This window comes from Penicillium longicatenatum, assembly GCF_028827895.1.
Source record: "Penicillium longicatenatum strain IBT 33135 chromosome Unknown contig_3_segment0_segment0, whole genome shotgun sequence".
NCBI lineage: Eukaryota > Fungi > Ascomycota > Eurotiomycetes > Eurotiales > Aspergillaceae > Penicillium > Penicillium longicatenatum.
In genome coordinates this window covers 137699-164839 of record NW_026643121.1, presented here as the reverse complement: position 1 = coordinate 164839, position 27141 = coordinate 137699, and the positions used below count along the sequence as shown (strand labels likewise).

At 48.6% G+C, this 27141-nt stretch overlaps 11 protein-coding genes across 11 annotated transcripts; 5 read left to right on the top strand and 6 right to left on the bottom strand.

Annotated features, from left to right (window-relative positions):
* Positions 1–1457: 1457 nt before the first annotated feature.
* On the top strand, positions 1458–3437 carry N7484_005423 (uncharacterized protein; the record flags this gene model as incomplete). The annotated part of the gene is made up of 1 exon (XM_057115842.1): positions 1458–3437. The coding sequence occupies one exon, from the start codon at positions 1458–1460 to the stop codon at positions 3435–3437; it is 1980 nt and encodes a 659-aa protein (XP_056971725.1).
* Positions 3438–4688: 1251 nt separating this feature from the next.
* On the top strand, positions 4689–5642 carry N7484_005422 (aromatic alcohol reductase; the record flags this gene model as incomplete). The annotated part of the gene is made up of 1 exon (XM_057115841.1): positions 4689–5642. One exon carries the CDS (start codon positions 4689–4691, stop codon positions 5640–5642), a length of 954 nt encoding a protein of 317 aa, XP_056971724.1.
* A 228-nt stretch (positions 5643–5870) lies between these two features.
* On the bottom strand, positions 5871–6642 carry N7484_005421 (alpha/beta fold hydrolase; the record flags this gene model as incomplete). The annotated part of the gene is made up of 2 exons (XM_057115840.1): positions 5871–6233; positions 6283–6642. The coding sequence occupies 2 exons, from the start codon at positions 6640–6642 to the stop codon at positions 5871–5873; spliced, it is 723 nt and encodes a 240-aa protein (XP_056971723.1).
* A 252-nt stretch (positions 6643–6894) lies between these two features.
* N7484_005420 (uncharacterized protein) lies at positions 6895–8669 on the bottom strand (the record flags this gene model as incomplete). The annotated part of the gene is made up of 5 exons (XM_057115839.1): positions 6895–7699; positions 7751–7904; positions 7970–8248; positions 8303–8379; positions 8437–8669. The coding sequence occupies 5 exons, from the start codon at positions 8667–8669 to the stop codon at positions 6895–6897; spliced, it is 1548 nt and encodes a 515-aa protein (XP_056971722.1).
* A 1118-nt stretch (positions 8670–9787) lies between these two features.
* On the top strand, positions 9788–11904 carry N7484_005419 (putative copper amine oxidase; the record flags this gene model as incomplete). The annotated part of the gene is made up of 3 exons (XM_057115838.1): positions 9788–10693; positions 10742–11712; positions 11769–11904. 3 exons carry the CDS (start codon positions 9788–9790, stop codon positions 11902–11904), a joined length of 2013 nt encoding a protein of 670 aa, XP_056971721.1.
* Positions 11905–12640: 736 nt separating this feature from the next.
* N7484_005418 (uncharacterized protein) lies at positions 12641–13594 on the bottom strand (the record flags this gene model as incomplete). Its single annotated transcript, XM_057115837.1, has 1 exon — positions 12641–13594. One exon carries the CDS (start codon positions 13592–13594, stop codon positions 12641–12643), a length of 954 nt encoding a protein of 317 aa, XP_056971720.1.
* A 2515-nt stretch (positions 13595–16109) lies between these two features.
* On the bottom strand, positions 16110–16729 carry N7484_005417 (GNAT family N-acetyltransferase; the record flags this gene model as incomplete). Its single annotated transcript, XM_057115836.1, has 2 exons — positions 16110–16594; positions 16693–16729. 2 exons carry the CDS (start codon positions 16727–16729, stop codon positions 16110–16112), a joined length of 522 nt encoding a protein of 173 aa, XP_056971719.1.
* A 2712-nt stretch (positions 16730–19441) lies between these two features.
* On the top strand, positions 19442–20650 carry N7484_005416 (heme-dependent oxidative N-demethylase family protein; the record flags this gene model as incomplete). Its single annotated transcript, XM_057115835.1, has 3 exons — positions 19442–20004; positions 20056–20178; positions 20233–20650. The coding sequence occupies 3 exons, from the start codon at positions 19442–19444 to the stop codon at positions 20648–20650; spliced, it is 1104 nt and encodes a 367-aa protein (XP_056971718.1).
* Positions 20651–21248: 598 nt separating this feature from the next.
* N7484_005415 (uncharacterized protein) lies at positions 21249–21939 on the bottom strand (the record flags this gene model as incomplete). Its single annotated transcript, XM_057115834.1, has 2 exons — positions 21249–21678; positions 21728–21939. 2 exons carry the CDS (start codon positions 21937–21939, stop codon positions 21249–21251), a joined length of 642 nt encoding a protein of 213 aa, XP_056971717.1.
* A 1014-nt stretch (positions 21940–22953) lies between these two features.
* On the top strand, positions 22954–24213 carry N7484_005414 (CaiB/BaiF CoA transferase family protein; the record flags this gene model as incomplete). Its single annotated transcript, XM_057115833.1, has 1 exon — positions 22954–24213. The coding sequence occupies one exon, from the start codon at positions 22954–22956 to the stop codon at positions 24211–24213; it is 1260 nt and encodes a 419-aa protein (XP_056971716.1).
* A 146-nt stretch (positions 24214–24359) lies between these two features.
* Positions 24360–26351, bottom strand: N7484_005413 (3-oxoacid CoA-transferase; the record flags this gene model as incomplete). Its single annotated transcript, XM_057115832.1, has 8 exons — positions 24360–24494; positions 24545–24884; positions 24933–24964; positions 25019–25098; positions 25147–25448; positions 25502–25688; positions 25736–26020; positions 26078–26351. The coding sequence occupies 8 exons, from the start codon at positions 26349–26351 to the stop codon at positions 24360–24362; spliced, it is 1635 nt and encodes a 544-aa protein (XP_056971715.1).
* Between the last annotated feature and the right edge of the window lie 790 nt (positions 26352–27141).

The following is a 27141-nucleotide window of genomic DNA, read 5'->3' as shown; positions in this document are numbered from 1 at the left end:
GACTCTTGTCCCAAAAACGTGACAAGAGAAAGTGCAAAGAAGCTACTCATGCTCGTATCTTGATTTGGTCTCTAGTCGATAACGAAATAGCTATGTTCGCTCACTACTGTATCAAAGCTCTAGTGATACGCTAACGGTCAGCCTTCTGCTATTTGCACAACAAACGGATCAGTTTTGAATACCAGGTATATGATTCGAGAGTTCAGACCAATCACCTATCGTTGAGTGATGCTATTCCGGTGAAATGTTGCACAGCATAGCTTCTCGCGGATTTCGATGAGTCAAGATCTCACGATCTACTATGTATGAGGGTATTTGTCTGAGATCATCTTCAGTTCAAACTTAGGTACTCAGCAGGACCGGAAACGCTCGATTGGTCAAGATGAGAATACTTGTAAATCCTTCATTGGACTGGAATGCGCTACTTTTCGTGTGTGTAACTCTACGCTGTTGTGATCTTTGATGGGTCTAACAGCTTCCAGTATAAAAGGAGTTGATAAGTGTATCAATTTGGCAAATCATCTGGGGTGCCACTCCTTATTGAACCTGCTTCCCGAAGAACTGCCCCCCCTTAAGATTACCAAAATGACGATCTCGGTGATTATTGCACTAGCTAGCTTTTTGTCATGCGCGTTGGGTGCCCCTGTCGACATCGACACGAGCAAAAACTACGGAATGACTCCATGTTTGGTAGGAGATTAAGTTTAGTTCAACTTTTGACATATTACTGTTTTGCTCACGAATATCATTGCCATAGCTCGTGTGCAACGAACAAGCAGCTATCGTCGGAGAGTGCTGGAAGGGCGTCTCAGATACGGCATGCACGTGCCCAAGTATACCCTACCTGGATCATTTGAAGAAATGTATTAAAGCATCGTGCCCATACTCTGACTGGGAATGTATGTTGCAACACCGATTTTCAAGGGAAGCTCGTCGCTAACTTCAACAGTGGCCGTTAAGTTGCACGTTGAGGTCTGCAAGTCGCCCTTCTTAGAGGGGACTTCACTGGATTGATGATAGGGTTTTATCGCTTCATCTGAATGATTTTTCTCAGCTACTTATGGTGGGCTTGAGTATCGCATAAGTGGTAGACGGAAATTTGGTGGAACGACTATCATATATTGGCTTATGATCGAGAACCAGGCATTCCAGCAAATGATACTTTGACATTATGATAACTCATATCCACGTAGGCGATCAGTTTGAATACTCTAGTTTCCAATGCCCTCAGATTCACAAGATGCATAGACAAATGCACAACAGTGAAGCTGAAGATATATGACGTCATTTAAGGAATCCAATCGGATAACGCCCACTCAAATCCCAACCTCACGTCTGAAATCTGAACTTAGGCGCCACACAACGGGACACGACCCGATTATGTTCACGGGTTACTGCATAGGAATGTGGTTGAGATCACGATTATCTATTCCCTGCATATGTAAATACACAAAAAAATGGGTATCGAGCGCCCCATCCAAAGTGCGTCGGACATCAAGACCGAGGTGAATGAGAAATTATTTACCGGGCACCCTCCAATATTCATTCTGCCCACCCACATGACACTGGACAAGCTACATGAAACTGAAGATCGTCTACTCAACCACGGGGGAAACCTAACATATGACATCACGGAAGCAGGTATAATATTGGGTAAACTTTCCCATAAAAAGCGAGCTGCGCTGGAGCTGCGCTCGCGTGGGATATGGACCGAGGAATTATGCGCAATTTCCGAGCCAATGTCAACTTCGTCCAAGGCCGAAGTGGGGCCTCCGCTGAAACGACAAAGAACCACGAAAGTCAATTTCACTGTCGATGCTGCAACAGATATCGTGAATCTCAGCACGGAATCGGAAATAGACAAGGCGAGAGGTCAACATTATCAAGCCGAGAATGAGGCTCAAACAGTCGCAGTCGTTCAACTGGATTGGCTAGATTGTTCAATCAAGAGTGGTGAACCTCTCCCCTACGGTCCATTTCTAGTTTACAAGGGACGGAAAGGCATCGCTGCTCCATCAGCCACCCCTGCAGCGCCACCCACTATCATATCTAGCCAGATCATAAAAAGGGCAAGGGAAGATGCAGCGGGACGTCCTTCACCAGTGCAGCAACACCACCAATTTCAAGCTCGACGCTCCAAAGAGCCCACAAACGAAACTCCAAGTCAACGAAACCCACCGGTGCTTTATCGACAATCCACATCCGAGCATGACGAGACTGTATCACTCCCGCCCCAACCAGACTGGGTGCGTGACCAAGTGCTGTATGCCTGTATGCGCTCAGCACCCCTTCATCCTCCCAATGAAGAATTCATCTCTCAGTTAGTGAAGATCCGTCGGATCCGGGAGCTGACTCTCGATGAGATTGGCGTACGAGCGTACAGTACATCCATTGCTGCTATAGCTGCATATCCTTATGTCATCAAACGACCCAGTGAGATCATCGCTTTGCCGGGATGCGATGTGAAAATCGCCAATCTGTTCGCAGAATTCCAGCAACATGGTGCCTGTAGTCACACTGATGACGATGGCAATGTTGCTGCTGCAAGTGCCTTGGAGGGTGACCCAGTCTTGCGTGTCCTAAACATTTTCAATGAGATATGGGGTGTGGGAGCCAAAACAGCCCGGGATTTCTATTATCATCGTGGGTGGAGGGACATCGATGATATTGTGGAGCATGGTTGGAAGTCGCTCTCCCGCGTGCAGCAAATCGGAGTCAAATTCAACGATGAGTTCAAAGCGGGAATTTCGCGCTCCGAGTCCGAAAGCATCGCTGCGATTGTGCAGTGGCATGCTAATCAAGTGCGACCGAAAGCAAACGGCGAGGTGCAATCCATTTTGGTCGGGGGCTACCGACGTGGGAAGCAGATATGCGGCGACGTGGATATTATACTGACTCATCGTGATGATACAGTCACGCGGAGCCTTATTGTTGATCTCGTTGCTAGTCTCGAGACGAGCCGCTATATTAGCCATACGCTCTCCTTGCATCTCACCTCAACGCTTCGTGAGCAGCAAACAATACCATTCCGAGGCGATGAAACAGGGAAGCATTTCGATACGCTCGATAAGGCATTGGTAGTCTGGCAAGACCCGCACTTTGATGACCAAAGCTCTTCGGGAGATCAAGATCCCAGTCGTCACAAACGAAATCCCAATCCTCACCATCGTGTGGACATCATTATATCGCCCTGGAGGACCATTGGCTGCGCCGTACTTGGCTGGTCCGGTGACACGACCTTTCAGCGGGATCTGAGACGCTTTGCAAAGAAGGCTCATAATTGGAAATTCGATTCAAGTGGCATACGAGAACGCACTTCGGGGGGCCAAGTGGTTGACCTGGAGCACGATGGCGACAACTGGGAAGATAGAGAAAAACTTGTAATGGAGCGAATGGGGATTGGATGGAGGCCAGCTGAAGAGCGATGCTCACGATGAGGAATTCCATGTGAGTAGCGGGCACTCTAGGTTTCTCCGTGGATATCTAAAACCTTCTAGCCGCGTTGAAGACGACGGGCCATTTAAATTAATGAGATACTCGTTATGTATGAGTTGGTAGGTCCAATTTCAGTCAATATAGTGGCTCTCATAAGCAGTCCAGGGTATCCTGGCAAGGGGAAGCCCACAGAGAATAGGGGCAACGCAAATTGTCCCCCGAAATTCTAAGAAAGATGATCGTCTTAATTTGCCCATTTTGGAGATGCCATCCAGTTGTTTCTGAATGCATTCATGCCCACCATATTGAATCGTGCGTACGTCGCGATTCGCGATGAAGGTTTGAAAATTGATGGGTTCGGTTTCAACATCGGTTCCGAGTGGTATGCGATCAGTCTCTTCATCGACCCTGGTATCGTTGATTGCCGGCCCCAACAAGCTCTGGTTATCTGAGCCATCTTTTGATGGAAATGCGTCCTTCTGCAGATGCTTCAAATCCGCGGCCGACACTAAGATTTGATCTAAGTACTCTTCCAGAGTTAGGTCGAGGCTCTTTTCGACGGTGGTCAGAGTTGCGGTTGGATAACTTCATAATATGACCCAACATAGTGCTCAGTAAAATACTGGTTCGCGTGATCCATGATTTCAGTGTGGCTGTCTGTGGTAAAGCCTAAGTATTCGGTGGTTTTGGTAGGTACGCGACTTGACGAGTTGCACCGCATGTGGCATGTATACGTCTTCGACTTGGGAATTCGAGACCAACCATTTCTTTGATCGCCTGATAGGAATGATGAGCACCGGCTGGCTGTTCCAAGGCCCTGTTGTGGTCTTATAGTCTGGGAAGGCTGCCAACCACGGGTATTCTGAGTGCGTCCATTCGACTGCATGGTCGGACCTCGCAAATGCCCCATTCAACACATCTTCAAGATGCTCACAACACCAAGCCGTCTAAACGCTTGAACCAGTATCCAAATGATTGTATAGATGTGGTGATCTTCAGAAACATGTAGTAAAGGAGCTGCGGACGACTTGCCCATCACAATAGATTGATAAAGTAATTTTACCCGTGGCTAAGGCCACTTGATTGGGTATTATGCACAATCCAAGGTCAGTGGTACTGCAACTCTCAATGACGACATTCCCGGACAACTTCGTATTGATTCAACTTGCAAACGTCAAGCTTTCTTTAGGACTTCAGTTCGAGCCTTCAAATAACTGAGAAACGAAATACACATTTCAAATAAATTCCTAGTCATGCGTGTCGCCATAGCTGGAGGTACTAGCCCTACTCTTGGCACAAGTATTGTTTCCGCTCTTCTCGCCACTCAAGGCCGTTATACTCCGGTGATCCTCTCACGCAAGAAACGAGACGTTTCTCGGCCTTCGGCCCAACAAAGTTGCGAGATTCGATATGTGGACTACAGTTCACAACCCTCCCTTGTGGCAGCCCTGCGGGATGTGGAAGTTGTCATCAGCGTTCTCCTAATACCGGGTCCGGACTGGGTTACCGCACAAGTGAACCTCCTCCACGCAGCGGAAGAAGCTGGGTGTCGACGATTCGCACCGTCAGAGTTCTCACTCACAGAACATGCACATACAATGGTTGATCTACTTGCAGCAAAGAACGTAGTCTGGAAAGAAGTTCAGACCTCAATCCGCCAAGGCAAGATCGACGCCGCTCGGTTTCCATGCGGTATGTTCATGAACTACCTTGGCATTGGAATTCCAGAGGAGGAGATAAGGCTGGAAGCACTCGCAGGTTTCCAAGAAGGGTCTTTTCTCATCCATCTAGATGCTCCATCACCTTGGATCGAGGTCCCAGTACACGCAGATGGATCATTTCCGAGTTTGAGCATGACAGACATCAGAGATGTGGGTTCGTTTGTAGTTGCTGCTTTGGACATTGAAGAGCCGTGGGGAGGTAGGGATCTGGGAATGGCAGGGGATACTCTAAGCTTCGCCGATTTGATCAGTTTATGCGAACAATACACTGGGAAATCAATTGAGGTCCGCAAGGTGACGAAAGCAGAGCTCATTACACGGCTCAGAGGTATACCTCCGAGCCAATTCATTCAATACATGGAATGTCAACTGGAGATTGTGGGGACGTTGGATCAATGGGTGATTGATCCCGCGTTGAATCGTCTATCGTCGGTCCAGCCAACCACGGTGGAACAGTACATGAGACAATACTGGGGCAGAAAATGAATCTACTATATGTTCGGATTCACCGGTACTTATTCACAAATTCAATTACTGCACTATTCACCTCGGTCGGATGAGTGCAGTTTAAGAAATGCGCACCTCCTTTGAGCAGCACCAAATTCGCATCCTGAGACTGCGTAAAAAGCTTGATCTCTTCTGTGGCATTCGCCGCGGAGAAAACAACATCCTCAGTTCCCTGAATGAATTAGCCAGGATCGCAGAATGGCAAATTCATACACCTACATGAAGCCATAGAACCGGGCAGCGAACGTCCGCCAGCCGAAGATGCATTGATCCACGCTCTGCCAAGTTGATCGCAGCCATCCGAAGACGTTTGCGACCGTCCTCTCCACGATAGTTCGATTTGATGGAGTCGCGCCAGAAGTCGTGAACCTCGGCAGAGCACTCATTGAAACCGACTCCAATCAGTGCATCGCAGTAGTCATCCCCGGGCTCAAAGTTAGGCACTGGTTTACTGACAGTCCATTGATTCACGAAGTCAGACACGACTTTTAAGCCGTCCCAGCAATCAAGTTTTCGACTGCGATCTGACTCTGAATCCATTGACGTCCCCAGGGGGATGATACCCGCAATCTAGTAGCAAGTCAGCAGTGGCAAAAATGGTTGGTGTCAGCTATCATACCATTTCTGGTCTAAGCAGGGCCATTTGAACGGTGACCCAGCCTCCTTGACTAGTGCCCAACACAAAGGCCCTGGCAATTCCCAAAGCATCCAAGACTTGGAGATTCATCTCAGCTGTGTCCCAGTACGTCCACTGCTCAGACGACGTGCGTGTCTGACCATGTCCAAGGAGCTCGATAGCCACCAGGTTCACCTTGGCGGCAAGCTGGGGATCATCAAATTGCTGTCTGTATAACTCAGATGTAGCGGTGAAGGCGTTCACGAGGACAACCGTTGGCTTGGCTGGATCATACTCGGGCATCTGATAGGCGGCGTCGATTCCGCCTAAATGGGGAACGTGGACAATTTTAGTATTCGGCATGGCTTGCTATATGGATGAGGCTGTTCTTTCGTTTCAAAGAAATTGCCCCTCGTCAGGCTCAACCCCACTTCTTATATTCTGGAGCTCTCATTCTTGGCACCATCGTAGAGTTTCGGGGAAATAGGAAATAAGTGGAGTGGACCCTCCACTGGTCCGACGGGTGGCAAGTCAACTTTACGAGAAGAATGAAGACCTTGGGGTCGGGGAGATAATTCAATTCATACATCGTTGCTCCTATTGGCAATATTGTTTTTATATGTCCTCTGCTAATTCCACCACCGGGCCTGAAAATCGCTTTTTCCCACCAAAAGCATAATAGTACACCCCACCAAGGAAGACCCAGCCCACCATCACGACTACACAGTAATTCATGTTGTTGGGCGTCACGGGCTCGACGGTAGGGAATGTACTGAACACCATTGCAAGGGTCAGCCACAGCAGCGCAATGAGGTTCACCACTGGGCCCCATCGTAGTCCGAGATTGAACATGCCCGATCCCAATCCACCGATGGCAGATGAGGATGATCGTCGACCATAGAGAAGCATAAACAGAATGGGAGAGAAATAGGACGCATACATGCCGAGAATAGCCATAGAAAGGACGGCATTGAAGGCAGTCGAGCTTCCCAGGTAGATCAGACCCAATAACATCTGCAGAAACCCGACAACCACCACCATGCGCACGGGCACTTGCAAGGTCGGGTTAACATACGAAAAGAATCCCGAACCCGGTAAACCGTGATCGCGCGCAAAGGCCCATGCCGTGCGACTGGTTGAGGTTGTACCAGCAGCATTGGCAGCCAAGGCTACTAAGGTAATGCAAAGCGCCATAACGGAGGCACCGGCGCGGGAGCCTGTCACGTTGAGGAAGAGTTGCATAAAAGGGAATCCTGTGTTGGACTCGAGGAGATCTTGCAGATTGCCTAAGGAGAACAACAGGATGATTGCATAGACAAGGCCAATCACTCCGTTAATGGCGACACTGCCGATCATGGCCAGGGGCACGTTACGCGAAGGCTTGGGAAGTTCCTCGCTTAGGTGGCAGGCGGCATCGTATCTGCAATCAATGTCAGTCAGGTCATATGTGAGATTTAGGATAACTTCCTACCCGAGAAAGGGATACACAGTGCTGAGTAAACCCACCAGCCATGAGACTCCGTCATTTGTCCAGCCACTGGTATTGGAAAACTCCTTGAAGACGTAGTCGGCGGAATGTTTGTCGGACATTACACCCAGGACACAGACGATCGCGATGAATCCCCCTACGTGCAGAATTCCTGGATTGTAATCAGCCTAATTACCTCATACAGGACATTTCTCTACTGACCTGCGGTGGTGTTGGTATGAGGTAGAATCTTGGAGCCGAAAATATTGACCGCCATCGAGTATGCTAAGATTAACCAATAGAAGAGCATTCCCTGCCATCTCGTCGGAACATATGTGTCGGGGTTGTTGAGGGTAATGAGAGACTGCAGCTGTAGCCCGGCGGCAAAGGCTGCTGAAGCGGCGAGAACGAGTTGGCCACCGATGGAAATCCAGCCTGTGAACCAAGTTGCCGTGGCTCGAGATGATACAGGACTGAGACAGTAGACCCAGTGATATTGTCCTAACGTACACCTTGTGAGCGGGTGAGGCAAAGGGGAACGAAACAGTATCTTACCTCCTGCAGTAGGATAAATTGCAGCAATCTCACACAGTGACAAAACAACGAAGATTGTGCCGATCAAGGAGATAATGCTGGAAGAAAAGAATCAGGGTTTGCCCGGATACAGAGTGGCCTTCCGAGTAACATACTAGTTATAGAACAAACAAGGGGCACCACCGTTGGTCAAAGCCGTGGCCACTACAGACGAGAGAGCCTCCCATGTTGCCATCAACGAAATTTGAAGACACACAATAGACCATAGTGAGAATTCACGACGGAGTTCCTGGACGTGACCGAGGGCAGCCAGCTGCTCCTCGTCACTGATGGGCTTCTCGGGGGAAGCCACCTTGGTCTTGTCTTCTAGATCAGAAATGGAATTCATCTGTGCACTGCACAAGGCCACGAGCAACTCTCCACGAAATCTATCTTGGTCTTATAGCCGCGGAACTAGTACGAGATAGGGGGTAACTACCCAATTCGCGGTGCACAATCCGCACTTCCCTGATAACCTAGGTAACGATCACCCTAGATCATAGGGAAAGTAAGGCTTATCGCCAGGGCTAATGCAGACTGTGGTGATTTATCGCCCCAGATCCATCTCTTCCCCGCATTTTAGGTAAATAAATGTCTAAGGCGCTACTTTTATCTCTGCGCGTTCTTTCCGCATTTCCAGGATCAATGCAGATTGACCCAAACATGACAAAACCACGTCCAATGGCTGTTCAGTGACAAAAGCCACCGTTGTTGATTGGGCACGACATATGCCGTGGGTCTGTCACTCTCTCCGAGCCGTTGGGATGGCAAAGGCAAAGGCTCGGAATCGGAATTTAAAGTCAGATAGGACGATAAGCAGCAAGCTCGGAATGGCTGTTGAACTGTACCCGAAGAAAGGACCTGTTCCCCGTCGATCATCATCCCAGGGATGTGCGACTCATATTGTATTGGTCTCCAAATTCCCTCGGTAATTAGGGTCTCATATATGGCTACACCACGGGCCATCAAATCCACATCCCCGCATTTTTCGAGGTTTTGCGGAACTACTTCCATCCAGAAGTCTAAATGGGAGCCTAATGATTCCTTGGCACAAATTCCCCTGTTCTGCTAGAGTCATCGCAATCGTGATTGGTCATGTCAGTGGTTATTTTATGTAATGTACTGCAGCTTGCCACTCGGCGATGGAAGGTCGGAATGGAACCTGCGATAACAGCCTATCGATAGGACTGATTCGTAGCAAACAACAACATTATACTCGGAGCCCGTAGAAATTAATGTGAGCTATCGATTCAAAGATTGTATTTTATCATCCAAAGCCAACAGATAAAGATTCATTACCTAGACATGTGACTTAGACAATCGTGATCAAGGAGCTCGGATCCATTCCGGCTTTCCGAGCCCGGAGCCCCCACTCGATCCCCTCATTCCGTACCGTTATATAAGTCACCCTAGCATGCCTGGGAGCTTGTCAAGCTTGTCAAGGAGCTGCTCAGACTAACCACAATCATGCTTCACCCACTTGCTATCCTCTCCGAAGAGGAGACCAACCTAGCCCGCGATGTGGTCACAGCCGCTCACCCCAACACCATCATCGACTTCCGCGAGATCTACCTACAAGAACCCCCCAAAGCGCAATTGCTCGAGTTCCTTGCCATCGAGCATGCCGGTCGCTTGAGTCCAACGACCCCTCGTCCACCGCGTCTAGCCTTGTGCCAGTACGACGTGATTGGCACTGACCGGATCCCCTCCTACGAAGAATCGGTCATCGACATAGCTACTCGCACCCGGGTCAAGCACCTCGTGGTGGGCAAGGAGCACCATGCGGCGCTCACCCTGACTGAGTTCGATACGTTGGTAGAGCAGTGCATGAAGTCGCCTTTGTTCCAGCAGGCTCTCGCGGACTTCGATCTCCCAGAGGGTTTCGAGGTCGTGATCGAGCCATGGCCATATGGTGGTCTGGACAGCACCGAGGACAACCGTCGTTACTTCCAAGCACTGTGCTTTGCCCAGGATAAGCGTTCTGGTAACGAAGACTCTAACTTCTATTCATTCCCTCTTCCCGTGATCCCAGTCATGGACGCACACACACAAGAGATCATTCGAGTGGACCGACCTGCAACCGGTGGTAAGGGAGAGGGCCTGCTTGAGCAGACCTTCAAGCGCGATATCATTGGACACTGCAAGCCTTCCGAGTATGTTCCCGAGCTGCTTCCCGAGGGAACACGAAAGGATCTCAAACCTTTGAATGTTGTTCAGCCTGAGGGACCCTCCTTCCGGGTCACAAACGACTCTCTTGTGGAGTGGCAGAAGTGGCGCTTCCGTGTCGCCTTCAACCCACGTGAGGGTGCCACTATTCACGATATCTGGTATGATGGTCGTAGTGTGATGCACCGTTTAGCGATCAGCGAGATGGTATGTTTTCTTCCTTATGAAAAGTTGCCTGTTGTTAATTGTTACCAGACTGTTCCTTATGCCGATCCCCGGCCACCTTTCCACCGCAAACAAGCCTTCGATTTTGGTGATGGTGGCGGTGGTAACATGGCGAACAACCTGTCTCTGGGATGTGACTGTCTCGGAGTCATCAAGTACCTCGACGCCGTGATGACAAAGCCCGACGGTACTGCTCAAAAAATGCCCAATGCCATCTGTCTTCACGAACAAGATAACGGCATTGCCTGGAAGCACTCCAACTGGCGTACTGGTCGGGCTGTGGTCACTCGTCTCCGCGAGTTCGTGGTTCAATTCATCATCACTTTGGCCAATTACGAGTACATCTTCGCCTTCAAGTTTGATCAATCAGGTGGTATCACAGTGGAGTCCCGTGCAACCGGTATTCTTAACGTGGTCAACATTGATGCGGGTAAAGTCAGCGATTATGGAAATGTCGTGAGCGGGGGTGTCCTCGCTCAAAACCACCAGCATATTTTCTGTGTGCGTATGGACCCAGCCATCGACGGGCTGAAGAACTCCGTCGTAGTGGAGGAGTCGCACGCCGTTCCCAAGAATGCGGTCACAAATCCCAACGGAAACTTCTACCAGGTTACCAAGGAGACCATCAAGCGTTCCTCCTGGATCGACGCAGCACCCCAGCTGAACCGGACCATCAAGATGGTCAATCCCCACAAGACCAACCCCATCAGCGGAAACCCAGTTGGATACAAATTCATCCCCTTGGCTACGCAAACATTATTGGCAGATCCAGACTCGGTGCAGGCACGCCGAGCTCAGTTCGCTCAACATCACGTTTGGGTCACCAAGTACCGGGACAATGAACTCTATGCAGGTGGTCGGTACACGTTGCAGAGCCAAGTCGAGGTTGACGGTGTCTCAGATGCCGCTCGCCGAGGTGAGGCAGTCGAAGACACAGATGTCGTAGTTTGGAACACATTCGGTATTACTCACAATCCACGAGTTGAGGACTGGCCTGTCATGTAAGTCTTTACCTTCCCCCTTATCTTCAAAGAACAACCACTGACTAAACTATCAGGCCCGTTGAAATGTTCCAGCTCATGATTCGCCCTGCGGATTTCTTCACTGCCAACCCCTCGATTGACGTACCGTCTAACAAGAATGGATCGTCCCGATTGGCGGACTCCGAATGCTGCAGAAAGGCACACATCTAAGCATCACTGTTTTCAAAATACACATTGTATTAAACTAATGTGCTTTCTTTGTCATTATACCCAAGTCTGTATATATCACGGGTCATGAGATTGGCGAACTACTATTAGTTACATTTCTTCAGTGTATCATTCATTCAGCTTTACCTTGAAATAAGTTTGAAGGGTTAATTTGGTCAGTTTCGCTTCAAGCTCATGCCAAATATGTATCCATATATAATATATCCATAGATATGCAAATCAAAGTTTCCAGACCAGCTGGAAACCCTCGATAATCAAGGAGTGCCGGCTCCATTGGAAAATTTGACAGCCCAGAAATACCCCAGACCTGCTGGCGGCATGCAGGTTTGTTTAGTTCGGGGAAGCACCAGCTTCTCATAGTAGACAAACATACCTAGATACACCTCCAGGGCTGTCTAGGTATATACTTCGTGGATTATTCTGCAAAGTAATAATGGCGTCGGATTTTTCCCTTCTCAACCAAGAATCCCAGAGCATTCAATATCAGAATAATCCTTTCTCAGATCACTTGTTCTTGGACTCGAGTAAATAAAACGCCTCCGAGCCAGCTGAACGTATTGGAAAAGACCAGCTTTTCACAATTGATGAATCAACTTAACCTCCAGATCAGTTCCAGACCAGCTGGGCGTGTATATGGAGGCTTAGGACAATGTCAGATTCTCCTGACAGATAAATGTACCTATCTTGGTAGGTACTTCCATAGGATGTTCATATTCCGCTAGGAAACGACTTCAAGTTGTGTCCTTTTCCACTCAGGAACACCCAAAACTTCTGACGCGGGAATATGGCCTGTTCTAGCTCCCTTCCCCTTTGGTGATGGCAGATTAATTCTCGTATCAGCCTCCCAGGCCTCAAAGTCGCCATAAAGCCGAGCATCTCCTGCAAAGAAGGGAGAGTCTCGGAGTGCCTCGAGTACAGTAGTATGTTCGTCTTTAATTTCAAGACCATGCTCTGCTCTCAGGATCTTCTTGCTCATCGCGTAAATAATACTTGGATCCCAGAATATATCAACATTGTGGGTATATCCTTTTTGGATCAAAGACAATGCTCTCAGTCGAAGCTGTAGGCTCCGGCATTTTGCAATGACGAAGTAAAGATATGGAAGAAGTCCGACTTCTAGCATAAAACCTGGGGCCGAGGAAAGAAGCTGCGATTTCCGCGCGTAATCGATGATTTTCTCAAAATCTTCCATGCAGGTATCGTAGACTTCATCGGCCTCTCCGAGGCAAATGACCCAGATCTTCAACATGATCCATCTGAGTTGCAGAATGCAAGATATGTTTTCAAATTTGGGGTCAATGGGGAGTCTTGCCCTGAAATCCGCAAATTTGATTCGCAAGGACTCGACTTCCGTATTTAGCCGCTGTTGCTCTTGGACAACAATATTCCTCGAATAATCAGGAGATTCAAGCTGAGAGGCGCGGCATTGCTCTTTCATGCGAGCCAGCTGAGCGGCATCATATTGAATAGAGTTTATTGAACTCTGAACCTCGATAAACGAGTTCAATTTCTGTGGTGTCCGGTAAGGCCGACAATTTGTGAGAACAGGGAGGGTCCATATGGATTGAATGGTAAAAATAGGCGTAAGACTCATGTACCGGAAGATAGCACCTATCCTCGAAACATGTTGCGACGCATTCATCAAATCAATTCCATGTTTAATATGCGTCATTGCTGCGTTGATATCTCTCCGTGTGAATTCAATGCATGCAAATAGCACACAAACAATCAACACCGTATCGAGTTGGTCAGCTTGGACCGATTTCAGCAAGCGTATTTCTTTCATGGCGGAATTATAGTGGCGGAGAGAAAAGCCGCTATCATATGGAAGCTGGACGAATGCAGGATCCTGATTGGTTGTCTCATATAGACTCATGAGGCTGATCGTGGCGTGGCGTGCAGCTGGTTCCTCAACAATTAACCGCGCGACAATGCGTGACCAAAACAAGTAGTTGAGAGGCAGGCAAAATGCCGATTCTAGACTGTGGTAGAACCGATCCAGGCTACGCAGACAATTGCTGTCTGTATCGGGAAAGAGTGAGGGCTGCAACTGGGATAATGAGTTCTGTGGAATGGAACTATATCCGTCACATTTTCGGCCCGTGGACTCGCATCGCGTGCAAGATGGGCGTGTTTCATCACATTTCACTTTGCGAATTCTGGTTTTAAAATTAACGTTCAAGCTTTATTAAAGACGGCCGTCAACTTACTTGCAAGTTAAACAGCCGGTTCTAACTCGGCGGTGGACCATGCGCCGAGTTGCCTGTTTCGACTCTTTGTTCTCCATATTCATGTAAGCCGGAGTTTCAATGTCAAATGATGGGGTCTTTCAGGGCCAGGAAGGGGGCGGGATTTTGAATTTATGGATTTCATGATGAAGTACTGAAGCTCAATCGCCTCCCATTGGGGTCTAAAAGATGCCCACGAGCATGTTGATGTTTGCCACTTGGGCACTCCCTCAAGGCGTTTCTGATTCAGTTTCAAATTTCTGTGACTCCGTTTCAGCAGCGTTTCAGATTGTTGTTTCAGATGGTTGTTTGATGTCAACGGAGTCTTCCAATCACTGGTTACTACCTCTACCCTGATACAAGGGATATCACTGATCACATGTCAAGATATATGCCTACTGTTCCATTCTGTCTTTGCCGACACATTGTAGGAAACCTGGGCTGCCAGATCACCTTGTGTTCTTCTAATTTATATTGTAACTTGGTTTATTTGACGTGAGTCTACATTTTGAGCCGCATTAGTGCTAACATCAGGCCAGATTTAACATGGCAACTCAGATTTGGGGCCAACCGTGACGATCACTTGGATGCCAACGCGGCTTCACGCCTAACGCCCTACGAAACACCAACAAAACTCAACACAAGGCTGAGTCCAATTTGGATTTCAGTCATGCGTCGGCACTTACGAACGGCAGATATGTCAAAGCGACAAGTATTGAATGCACATGTGCGAGATCGTATTTTAGTGCATAACCTCCAAGGTTACTTCGAGCCAAGGGCTTACTAGGTCGCGCTGATGATAATAAGAACTAAACTTTCAATGCTGCGCAGGCCTCGAGATTTTTCTTTGCCCTAGATAGGCTGACCGGCGATGAAAATAGGGCCATATCTCTCCTGGCTCAGAAGCGTGGAACTAGCCAGTGTTGACCCATGCAGTGACATCAATGTTCAAGGGTCACCAATTCCAGTGCACCAAAATTAAAATTCCATCGACGAAAACCTCCACCAGGATCGGCTTCATCTAAGAAACGTGGGGCAAACTCGTTGCGAGAAATCTTACGCCGTATATGCTAGATCTCCTGGCATCTACGTGGATACATGTGAGCCTGGGAACTGACCTGAAACAGTAAGATCTTACTGTTTCCGAGAATATCTGCGGCACGGGTATCAGCTGGAAAATTATCACAATTCAACTTGGCCCTTTTACCTTATGATCTCCGGGATTCTCAATGCGGTTCATCTGGGCGTCCCTGCTGGAAGCCTAAGATCAAATCATATGCATCACCAATCCATTTCAGCGTTGATGCTTCCCACCAGCTTCTTTCCCCTTTTCCGCCACAGGAATTGGCTACTATCAGCTTGCAATGCTAGCAATTATTACGCCACTTTATGCAGGAGCTCAGAGCATATGACTTCGTGTATGGCTGATCGGCCTGGACAAAGGGATCAAGCGCCATTGATCAGGTACTAGAACGGGAGAAAGAATTCAGCTAATTTGTTCAATTCAGCGTTGTCATTGCGAGTATTGTTCGCCTCATCGTGCTATATGCAAACATCCACTCCGACGATGCGGCATGGTGTATTACACCAGTCTTTGTCTGGTCATGCGTCGAGCCTTTTTTCGGAATTGTTTGCTCGTCTATCAACATTCATACCTCTTTTCCGTCGTTGATGGGCCGTTCTTATCACACGAAAGATTGGAAACTTGACTAGAAAAGACATTGAACAGAAGAGTGGATTTCTCGATTGAAGTCAACGGTCGAGAGAGACCGGGCCGGCCACATCTTTCAGTGACCTTGGAAATAGGAAGCTTGTATACAATAATGTTTGAACAGCTGCCCCTAGCACCATAGAATACCCCGCAACCTCGAAATCTATGAACTTCGCAATTCCCCAGTGACCGAGGGCGTGTTATCGTCTTAATCATCTACACCATATTTTGAAAGTCTATACGATCAACTATACACCCTCAGCCAACTTTGTCAACGCATCACCCTCCACCATCATCTTCATCCACTCCTCCATCCCCTTAGCGCCAACCTGCTCATAGAATCGAATACTAGGCTCATTCCACTTCAGAACACTCCACTCCAACCGACGGCCCTGCGCCTCAAGCACCTGCTTCGCCAAGTACTTCAACAGCAAGAACCCACAGCCGTGACCACGAGCACTCGGCTGCACATATAAATCCTCCAGGTAAATACCGGGGGCAGAGCGCCAAGTGGAGTAGTTGTAGAAGTAAAGCGCCATACCGACGGGGATCGGAGCGGGGTTTTCGGCAGTGGGAGGCGGGGTAACGAGGGCCGTGTAGACGGCGCCTCGCTTGGGCGGGGTACCAGGGAAGGAGAGGGTGGCTAAGAGAGACTCTTCGGTGGCTTCGACTTCGTGTAGGGCTTTTTCATAATCGGCGAGCTCGCGGATGAACTGGAGGATGAGTGGGACGTCTGGAAGTTGTGAATTAGTGGGGCTCGGACTCGCGGTTTCACGGTTTGAGGAATGTGGAGATAAATGTAATTGGAAAGCAATGGCATTTCTCACTCACCCTCTGGCGTCGCCAGGCGAATAGTAGGTTTATCCATGACGTTTAATGTTAGGTAGAGGTGGAAGACATGGATTTTTTTGACAGCTAGTACTAGACCCGAATTGGCTTTGTTGGAGGAAGCGGCTCAACCCGCTTCACTAGCCCAATAAAATGCCGCCTCCGATCCCGTTATATATGGCCTTGCGACAATCAGACTGCGATAAAATGAACATGGCTATACCTCCTGGGGCCAAAGTGCCATGAATACAATTTGGCCACGTCAATTGGGGCCTCTCCGGTTGAACCTTGCAATGAAGCTCAAGCTTCCAAGATTCGAAGGCAGACATCTTCTTGTTGCTGTTTTTGCAGTAGGGTCCATGCCGAGATGGCATGACTGCCCAGGCCGGGGTGTCAACTATTTCCCCTATGATTGCTCCTCGGAGATTTGGAAAGGTGTAACCCTCAAATACGTATCCGGCTATTTGCAAATATGTCAAATCATGACTTTTGTGCCTTGTAATATGCGACTAGCGGTGTCAGCCGTGAATATAGACATACCATTGCTGACCCTATCAAGAATAGGTTAGATTTTAAGTGCAACAGGTCAAACGATGTGGCAAAGGATGCTAAGGCAAAAAAGCAAACAAACATAAGAAAGATGTAAGGTTGGAAAGAAGATCAAGAAATAGGTACACGGTGAGCACCGCGGACCAGGTGAAGCCGGCCCGAGTCTAGATATGTTAACGGAATACATATCCAGTGGCCGGGGATTGGTGTGGATGCTAGCCAAGACAACACAGCCGACCTAATTAGCTGGAGAAGCCTGATGCTCACAACCCTGGAAGGGAAAAAGAAAATACTCAAAGAAAAAAAAAAAAGCATTACAGTACTCCGTATACACCCTGTCATTAGCTACAGGTGACGTCGCAGACCTGCATGGGTAAACAAAGTTAGAAGAGAAAAAAAAAACAAGAGAGGAAAAACACAGAGTTGCCTGAAATCGAATCAAAATGTTATTAAGAATGATTATACCCTTTCAAACTTGTCTTTCGAAATTCCTAGTATCTAATTGAGAGCGACGTATAGAAAAACACCTAACAGACTTGTAATAAGTTCCTTTCAATTGGTCCTGACGGGTAACAGAGAAACCTGGAAAGCCCCCTTTCGAACCTCGCACCATCCCTAAAGTTCCCAATCCCCGTCATAGCGTCTATTTCCTCAAATCTGATTTCAATTCGGTCGCACAAAAATCAAATAAAAACCCGCCTTGCACCTCCAAGCCCCGTTGTGGCGGTTGACCGTGTAACGGGGTGTTTTGCAGGCTACAGCGGCAAGCGCGCTTTGCGTGAAAGGAGCGGTTGCAGCGACCCCAGAATTGGCTCCACCCCAAGTGGGACCGTGGAACAGAACACAGTGCGGAAATTGGGGTGAAAAGTCGAAATGCAAATTCTGGACCTGATGATCGCCGGTTTGACTATTGATTTTGTCGTCAACGCCAAGGGGGTGTGCCTGCACACCTGCCCTATGTGCCCATTTGACCAGGGGGGAAGTATCCATCTAGACCAGGTCGGGGATTGCGGGGGCCTAATGATGATCTTATTGTATTTTAACGGTTAAAAGGGTCAAAGCGGATCGATACATCATATAGCATGTCGGTGGACATAAAAGTAAAGGTACTGCTCTGGGTGGGGGGAACCCCACACAGACACAAACTCGGAGTCATACGTCAGGCTCCTTTCAGCTACATCTGTGTGGCTGAATGACCAGAGTGATGAGCTCGGATACTTGTTGATCGAGGTCTTAGCCAGTCGGATCTAGCATGTTAGTACGTCTGTAAAGTGTAGACGATCCAAAGCTGGGGCTAATAGAACCTTGGCGTGACTCAGATCAAACATCATCGAATGCTGCTGATGTGCAGAGCCCTCGCTTCACGCGGAATAAGCTGCGGTAAGACCGGTATCCCTCCGATGGTATCCGGGTTCGTTGCACGACCTGGTCTCGAGGTTTGTTTCCCGATTTCGTTCGGCAAACTCACCACGAGGGGTGCGCACGGACGTTTGAGCTTGACGATTGTGATGCCTAGATCGTGCTTTCATGCCTAGCGATTGGGTCCATTCACTGGCCCTGAGCACGTCCCCTGACTTTCTCCAAGCGCCGATTCCGTAGTGTAAAAAGGACGGCCCAAGGCCTATCCGACCATCTCCACCAGCCCCCGAGACACTAGTGGAGTCGTTCCATACTAGCACAGCCCGAGCCGCTGATGACCCCAAGCTGAGGTCAACGATCATGTGTCTATTGGAGGCGAAGTGCGGCTTTTTTTTTTTTTTATTTAATGATTTAAAAAGGTTTTTTGCGGGGAATCCTTGAGCGTATCACGGCCGTCCCGTATGAATTAGGAATGTGGAATGCAACTGCTTTCCTTCGATCCATTTTTTGACTGGAGCTAGGCCGGATTTTCACTTTGGATTTACTGGTTTTTCTCTTTTATTTGAATTAGTGCTCTTTTTGTTTTTGTTTTTTATTATAATTATTTTTGTTGATCAGCTGGTTCTATGCTTTGATTTTTGCCTAGGGCTTAACAGGGTAGTACGTCTCGTCATCAAAGTCAAAGCCTATTTATGTAAACGATCCTTCCATAATTCGGTTTAGAGCATCTTCTCTTTTCTTTTTCCTTTCTCGCCTATCATAGAAGATTCAATTGCGATCAAGGAAAGGTTATTTTCTTCAAATTGAGTTCGTCCTTTCACATATCAAGGCGCATGGAAGAAGTATGACAACATTTTCGCTGGTGGCGCTCTCTATCCTGATCCTACTGCTTTTCGTGGGATCCCAAAAACGAGTTTTACATTGGCTCAGAAAAGCATCATTGCAAAATGCCTGTTCTCAAGGGCCTTCTGACCCTAAGCGCATGGCTCCATATCCAGCACAGCCGATTCGAGGTCGAGAACGATATCGGATTTTAATGGATGTCCGCCGATTAGACACCCAGAATTGGCTCACTCTCGACAAGAACTATATGGATGAGCATCGAGTCAGAGACCAATTGCTACGAGAAAAGAGAGACAACGTTCTTCAATGTCTGCCTGAGTCTCTCGTTGCTTGCCAAGAAACTCTAGAAGAAGTGTCGGAGTTCCTTTGTGAGCGCTTCCCCGGCATGTTCAAGAAGACAGTCCAGGGGAATGAGACGTGGGTTGAAAACAAAACCACGAAGGAGAGATTTAATATCAGTGGCCAAGCCACTGTGAACAGCACTGATGCCCTGGAGGCGGCAGTGCGGCTCACAATGGAGGACCTCAGTGTTCTGATGATGAACGACGATGGCGAATATTACCTGTAAGAAGGGTTGGGCACTCTGTTCCAAGGCCTTTGCTAACTATGACGCAGGGCTGCCAGCGCGAGTTTGTTCCCTACAGGGTGGACAGTTGATCAACGCATCGGTTGGACAATCTCCCAAATGCACGAACCAGTTCCCCTCTGGCACCAACAAGTAGCCAACTCGGTCAGCAAGTACGTCAAAAAGCCTATATACACGTAAAAATGACAGTCCTAACAAGCCTTCAGATTTCTGGCTCGTTTATCTCCAACATCGCCAATGGAGCGCTCGAACTACTTCGTGGAAATCAAGCGACCAGACGAAGATCTTTATCAAATTCTATACCGACCTGGATCTCTATGTGAAAAGGAACTGATTGATCCGTCGCCTAATGAAATCATCATCCGTCGTGAAAGACAAACCTTCCGCCGCCTACCACGAACAGGCGCAATAGTGTTTGGTGTTAAAACCTATCTGACACCAATCAGCCAGCTACCAATGCAAGAATTGGAGAATCTGGCTAAGGAGATGAAGACCTGGCCAGAATATGTAAGTGAATACAAGGGCAAGGACGTGTGGGGCAGAAAGGTCCTGGAGTATTATAACAAACGTGTTGCGGAGAATCAGATAAAGTTCTCGGAGAAGGAGGTTTTTACTGAGGTATGATGTTTATACGAGTTGAATGAAGACAGAATGGGACTCGGACTTTGCTGCATTTTTTTGGGGAAGAAAAAAGGTGGGCGGCTATTTGTGTTTCTATATCTGTTGCATTTGGCTTCAATGTTTACTCGTTGCAGACTATGGATACTATCAAATCTCATGGCTAGAATAGTAAATAGCCAAAGCCATGTTGAGCTGACGTACCATTGAGCGTTGGTGCCCAATGGCGGGACCGTGAAAAGGCAGTCCGTGACGAAGGTCTTACTGATGTCACTGACATCGACCAGGGTCTGAAGCCACGAGGTCCCATTGGTCGAATCCATTATAAATAATACCTAGTCATCCCTATACTACATATAATATTGTTGACACGAAGCAACTTCTAAAAGTGGGGAACATTGCAGCAAGGCTTTCCAGATGCATGCAAATGAACTGTTCAACACGGTAGCTGACCCTACCAAGACCCCCGCGTTGTTTTTCTGATCAAAATTATGTATTTCACAGGCCAGGCAGTATTTTCCCTCGGCCCATCGGTAAAAATCGAAGGCCTGGCGCGGAATGCGACAACAATATCCAATTGGATGCCAACCATGTTCTGAAATGGTCAAATAATGGACTGGTTTACCCTCGTCCACTGAGACTTGGAATTCGAGGAAAATCGAGGTTCTGGCGGGGGGCTTAATTCGGGTGCCCAAGCTTTCTGGACAGGCTCCAAAGTGGGAATTTCGAGTCGATATGTGCTATGATTGATATCAGGCGACGGCGCCGCCGCAGAACGATTTCCCAATAGTCGAGCAAGCTGTCGACGTTGCATTTCCTCCTCGCTCAATAAGGGTGTATCGGCTTCCATCCGACGATCACCCGGGAGCCCATATTCATAGTAAATAAGAGTCGCTGCACCCCCGTGTATCAAGGTAAACGCGCTCGGCAGACCGATGGACACGACCCGGAGCGCGGACAAAGGGAATAGATCGCGAGCGTATATATTAAGGAGTATGTTGAACAAGGCGATCAAGTTGATTATCATGAATGGCCTGGCAGGCGTAAGTTGGGAAGTCAATTAACGTGAATAAGTGAACTGACGTAAAGAGTGAATGAAGAAGAAAGACGCGTTGGTGCCGTTGGAAGAATGCAATGCCGACGGACGAGGCATGCGCGAGGCCAATGAAGAAAAGAGCGGTTACGGCGGTTGTAGTTTCATTGATGTGGGTGCTTTCGTTCGAGTTGCCAAAGACCACCGCCAACATGAGGTACCTGGAAGAAGATAGTTTGATTAGCAACGTGTGGTTGAACATCCGTGAGAGCGAAAGCCGCCTACCCTGCTAGAAGAAGAACCCCAGAAAGGACAGTCGTACACCTCCATGGCCGTGATATTCGGCTCGAGTTGATGGTTTGTCCTGGTGGGACCAGTCCATTGTACTCAGACGGAGTTAGTTGCATTTCGTACAGTCATGTCAGAAGCCGGCCGATATTAGGTCCTCCGTAGGGCGCAGGAAGCACTCAAGACAGAACGAACACTTCGGAGCACAGAGCGAATGAACCCATGAGGGGTGGAACATCCAGCTCCGAAGAAATATTTGTTCTAAGTCGCACGGTGACGGAGAACGGGGGAAATGGGGCAGTGTGGCTGCAGATCCTGGTTCTGACCAGTGAGATTGCAGACTGTGGTGCCTTGTCATCGGGCGCCACAATTTCAATGCAGGTCGCCTGACTTGATCATTGCCATTCTTTGTTCGATTTGAAGCCGGTCAAGGATTTGGATCCGCGTTCGTGGTCTAGATTTTGGGGATGTCAATACAAGAATAGGGGTGGGAGGGGAACCAAGGACCAAGGTAAACAAATGTTTCCAGCCCCCCACTTTACCTCCACTCTCTTATCCACATATTGTCACAACTTGACACCCTGAGAAGGATTAAGGATTATACGGGGGGCGATCTGATCTGATGAGCTTTACCACCGTATTTGAACCAGAATGGCAGATGATTGCCGTTCGCTGGAGTTCCTAGGTCCTCGAGCCAACGCCACGAGTGATCTTGGACCTTGCCGCTGCAAGATTGCTTTTGAGCTGCTGACAAGGACAAAATTAACTCATTTCAAGCGTCCCTCGGAAATCAATGAGGCTCTCTTCCAGAGACCTTTCCCATATTGCTGTTCGGCGAGTCATATTGCCGGGTCTCGCGGAAATTCCTCGGTTCCACCATATAGCCGACTTGCTTCCCCCTCGGCGAGTTGATAATCATTACTCAGCGCATAGTATATCTGTGGAAATCTTCCATGTTATCAAGTATCCAACTATATCACGGAGAACCATGAAATTTCCACATACTGCCCTCGCGCGATTGTCAGCACCGACGATTCGCGCCCCATCACGACTGAGTCGATGTCAATCAAGTGCAGCTTCCACACACCGCCCAGCTCCTCTTGCTGGTATAACTGTGGTCAGTTTGGAACAAGCCATTGCAGCCCCCTTCTGCACACGTCAATTAGCCGACCTGGGAGCTCGTGTCATCAAAGTTGAACGACCAGTAGTGGGAGACTTCGCCCGCCAATATGATAATCGTGTCAATGGCATATCTTCTCATTTCATGTGGACTAACCGCTCAAAAGAAAGTCTAGCACTGGACCTAAAGAGTGAAAGCGATCATGGAGTTCTCATGAAACTCCTGGAAGGAGCCGACGTGCTAGTCCAGAACCTGGCACCAGGCGCAAGCGCACGGTTGGGGCTGTCGCACGAAGCATTAAAAGAAACGCATCCCTCTTTGATCGTCTGTGACATCTCCGGCTATGGTCAGGATGGCCCTTATCGTGACAAGAAGGCCTATGATCTTCTTATCCAAAGCGAAGCAGGAATGCTCTCTGTTACTGGGACTGGGAAAGAGCCAGCCAAGGTCGGCATCTCAATCGCAGATATTTCCGCCGGAATGTATGCCTACAGCAATATCCTTTCTGCTCTGTTACAACGTGGAAAGGATGGCCAAGGTTGTCGAATCGATATATCCATGTTGGAGAGTATGGTTGAGTGGATGGGCTTCCCAATGTACTACACCTTTAACAATGCGCCTGGGCCAATCCCAGCTGGTGCATCGCATGCAGCCATCTACCCATATGGACCCTTTGAAACAGGCGATGGTCAATCTGTCATGCTGGGCATCCAAAATGAACGAGAATGGGTCAACTTCTGCCACGACGTTCTCCGTCAACCAGAGCTATCCACGGATAGTCGGTTTTCCAGTAATTCGCTCCGAACACAAAACCGCGACGCGCTTAAGGAGATCATCCACGATGTTTTTGCGACATTGACTGCCCAGAAGACCATTGAGCGACTTGATGCGGCGTCTATCGCCAATGCAAGTGTCAATGATATGCAAGGGGTCTGGAAACATGCCCAGCTCAAGGCTCGCGACCGGTGGACTGAGGTTCAAACTCCCATTGGCCCAGTAGAGGCTCTTTTACCACCTGGGTCTACAAGTTCAGCAGATAAAGGTGGTTTCGGGGCTCAAATGGGGTCGGTTCCTGAGGTTGGTGAGCACAACGAGGCGATTTTGGCCGAGTTAGGAATATCACGCTAGCCACTAGGCAAGTCTACACAGATCCGAGATGAACGTAAAAATGTAGTTGTCTTTCTTGATTCTTTTCATTTGCCTGACAAATGACCAAGTCGACGATGACCAATCAATGAATTAGTTATACACAACACTCTTTATTTCAGAATCCCCTATTCCATGATCTCTAGTTTATCCGCGACGGTGAACTTGGCGTCCGTCTTGCTGCGAACCTCTTCCACTTCAACGCCCGGAGCAAGCTCGGTCAAAGTGAGCTCTCCCGTAGCCCGGTTTACTTCGAAGACACACTGGTACAAGTTAGGGAAAACCACACAAAGAAGCAGTGCCGCTCACTTACCAAGTCAGTGATAATAGTGCTAACAACGTTCGCACCAGTCAGGGGCAGACTGCACTTCTGCACAATCTTAGGCGAACCATCCTTCGCCACATGGCTTGTCGCGACCACGATTTTTGTCTGATCAGGATTCGAAATGAGGTCCATCGCACCGCCCATACCCTTGAAGACCTTGCCTGGGATCATGTAGTTTGCCAAATCGCCGTTCGCGCTGACCTGCAGGGCCCCGAGAATTGACACATCGACATGACCACCACGGATCATGCCGAAGGACTCAGTACTGTCGAATGTGGCGGCACCTGGGATCAGAGTCACGGTCTCCTTTCCAGCATTGATGATGTCACTGGCGAGTGTTAGAAATGAGGCCAACGAAAATATGGGGAAAACTCACGCGTCGACCTCCTCTTCGGTCGGATATGGTCCCTGAAACAGGTTAGACAACATTCAGTATTTTACATGTACTTCTCATTCACTAACCATTCCGAGGATTCCGTTCTCGGATTGAACCCAGACCTTGACATCCTTAGGCAGGAATGATGGAGCGAGAGTGGGAATACCTATAATTGTCAGCAGCTATGCAGTATGAAGAACTCAACATCACTCACCAACGCCCAGGTTCACATAAAACCCTTGCTTCAACTCCTTAGCAGCTCTCCGACCAATGCGCTCTCGCTCAATTTGAGCCTGGCTCTTCGTCGGGCCCTCCTCGCTGTCGGTCTCACTCTCCCGTAACTTCTTGATCTCAATGTGTTTCTCATCAGTGGCCGGCACGATTCGGTCAACGAAGATACCGGGCAAGTCGACATCATTAGGATCAATGGACCCAACGGGAACAATGTTCTCGGCTTCCACGATGGTCAAGGTTGCAGCCTTCGCCATGATCGGACCGAAGGCCTTGGTCGTGTACCTGATTGCCATTCCATGAGTATATGAGCCGAGGTTGTGGGTTGAAGAACTTACCGGAAAACACAGTTTCCAGCCTCATCGGCCTTCCACGCACGCAGGATCGCCACATCACCCGTCAGGGCAGTTTCCATCAAGTATTTTTTGCCATTGAACTCACGAGTCTCGCGCGGCTTTCCTGATTCTAAAACCTTCCCCGACTCATCCATGCGAACGGGAATCTTGCCTTCCTCGATAAAGGTGTCTATAAAAGTCAGAGATGACTTTCCACTGGATTCTGTGCCAACTTACGCGCGCCAGTCGGGGTGAAAAAGGCTGGAATGCCGGCACCACCGGCACGCAACCGCTCGGCCAATGTTCCCTGAGGACAAAGCTCGATGCCAATATCACCCGACAGATACTTCTTCTCCAAGACCTTATTATTACCTAAGTAGGACAAGATCAACCGGTTCAGCTGTCCGTTCTGCGACAATGTCGAGAGTCCTCCCTTGCCAGCGGCACCAGCATTATTTGAGACAGCCGTCAAGGAATGCAATTGATCTGCACCTCGTCGGCCCATGGCATTGATAAGCGTTTCTAAGATAGGTGACTGTGAGCATAGAAGTTGCTTCCCCATCTCCGGAATTCACTCACCAGCAACCCCGCACAATCCGAACCCGGAACTCAGAATCGTCGACCCGCTCTTAATATCAGCGACTGCGGCATCAGCATCCTTGAATACTTTTGATCCGCCGCGTTCGATCTTAGGAGCAAGAGACAGTCGCGGCGCGCTCGTTGAGTAGTTGCTCGGCCGAATGGTCGGAAGCACCGGCCGCACGCTGCAGCGCACTCCCAGATAGACCCGGGGCCTGCAGGCAGTGATCGCTTTGCGCGATAATGAAGCTGTGGTTACTCTTAAAGCCGACATTGTTCGTACCCATGCAGAAGGAAGAAACGGGATTGAATCGCAATTTAAGACGCGCCGATTGACACCAGTTCTCGGTCATCGGAGCTACTTTTGGATGCCGAGTGGTCGATGGCCCATGCTATGACGTAACCGCCAACTGGGTTTCATTTACCCGGTCATAACTAGTATAGAGAGTCGCTGAAATGGGATGTGAATGATTGCTGCTTTTCTCGACTTGCTACTGCCCTAGTGAGCCAAAGGTCTCAGAAACAGTATTCTGTATGTTGGTTAGCTACCAGTAATATGGTCAGGCACATGTGGACCGGGATGCATAGACATCTCAAGGTGAGTGCTCCCTTGGGTAACCCTACGCAATATGTATGAATTGATCGAGTAATAAATAGATTGAGAGAATATCTGCTTATGTCTTTGATCATTAAAACGACAGTGGGCTGCCATTACGGGATATCCAAGAAGAAAATTTTCAAATTAACGGACAGCGCGCATCACCTGTACCAACACCTAACCAGACTTCCAAATTCAAGATCATCAGAAACGGAGGATTATGAAACGCGGCGAATGTGGTTAGTAAAACCAGATCCTAAACGAACAATATGAATACATAAAAGCAAGTTGGGTACATTCCATATCCAATTCCAATTCCTCGTCAAGCCCACCTGGGCATACCAATTTACTTGCAGGCGCTAATTGTAAATAGTCGGTTGTTCCGGATAAACCCTTTGGACCAGAGTCAAGAATGTAGTTTGGTCAAAGCCATGTGGCAATTTAGACTCCACGGATGAATTCTCCA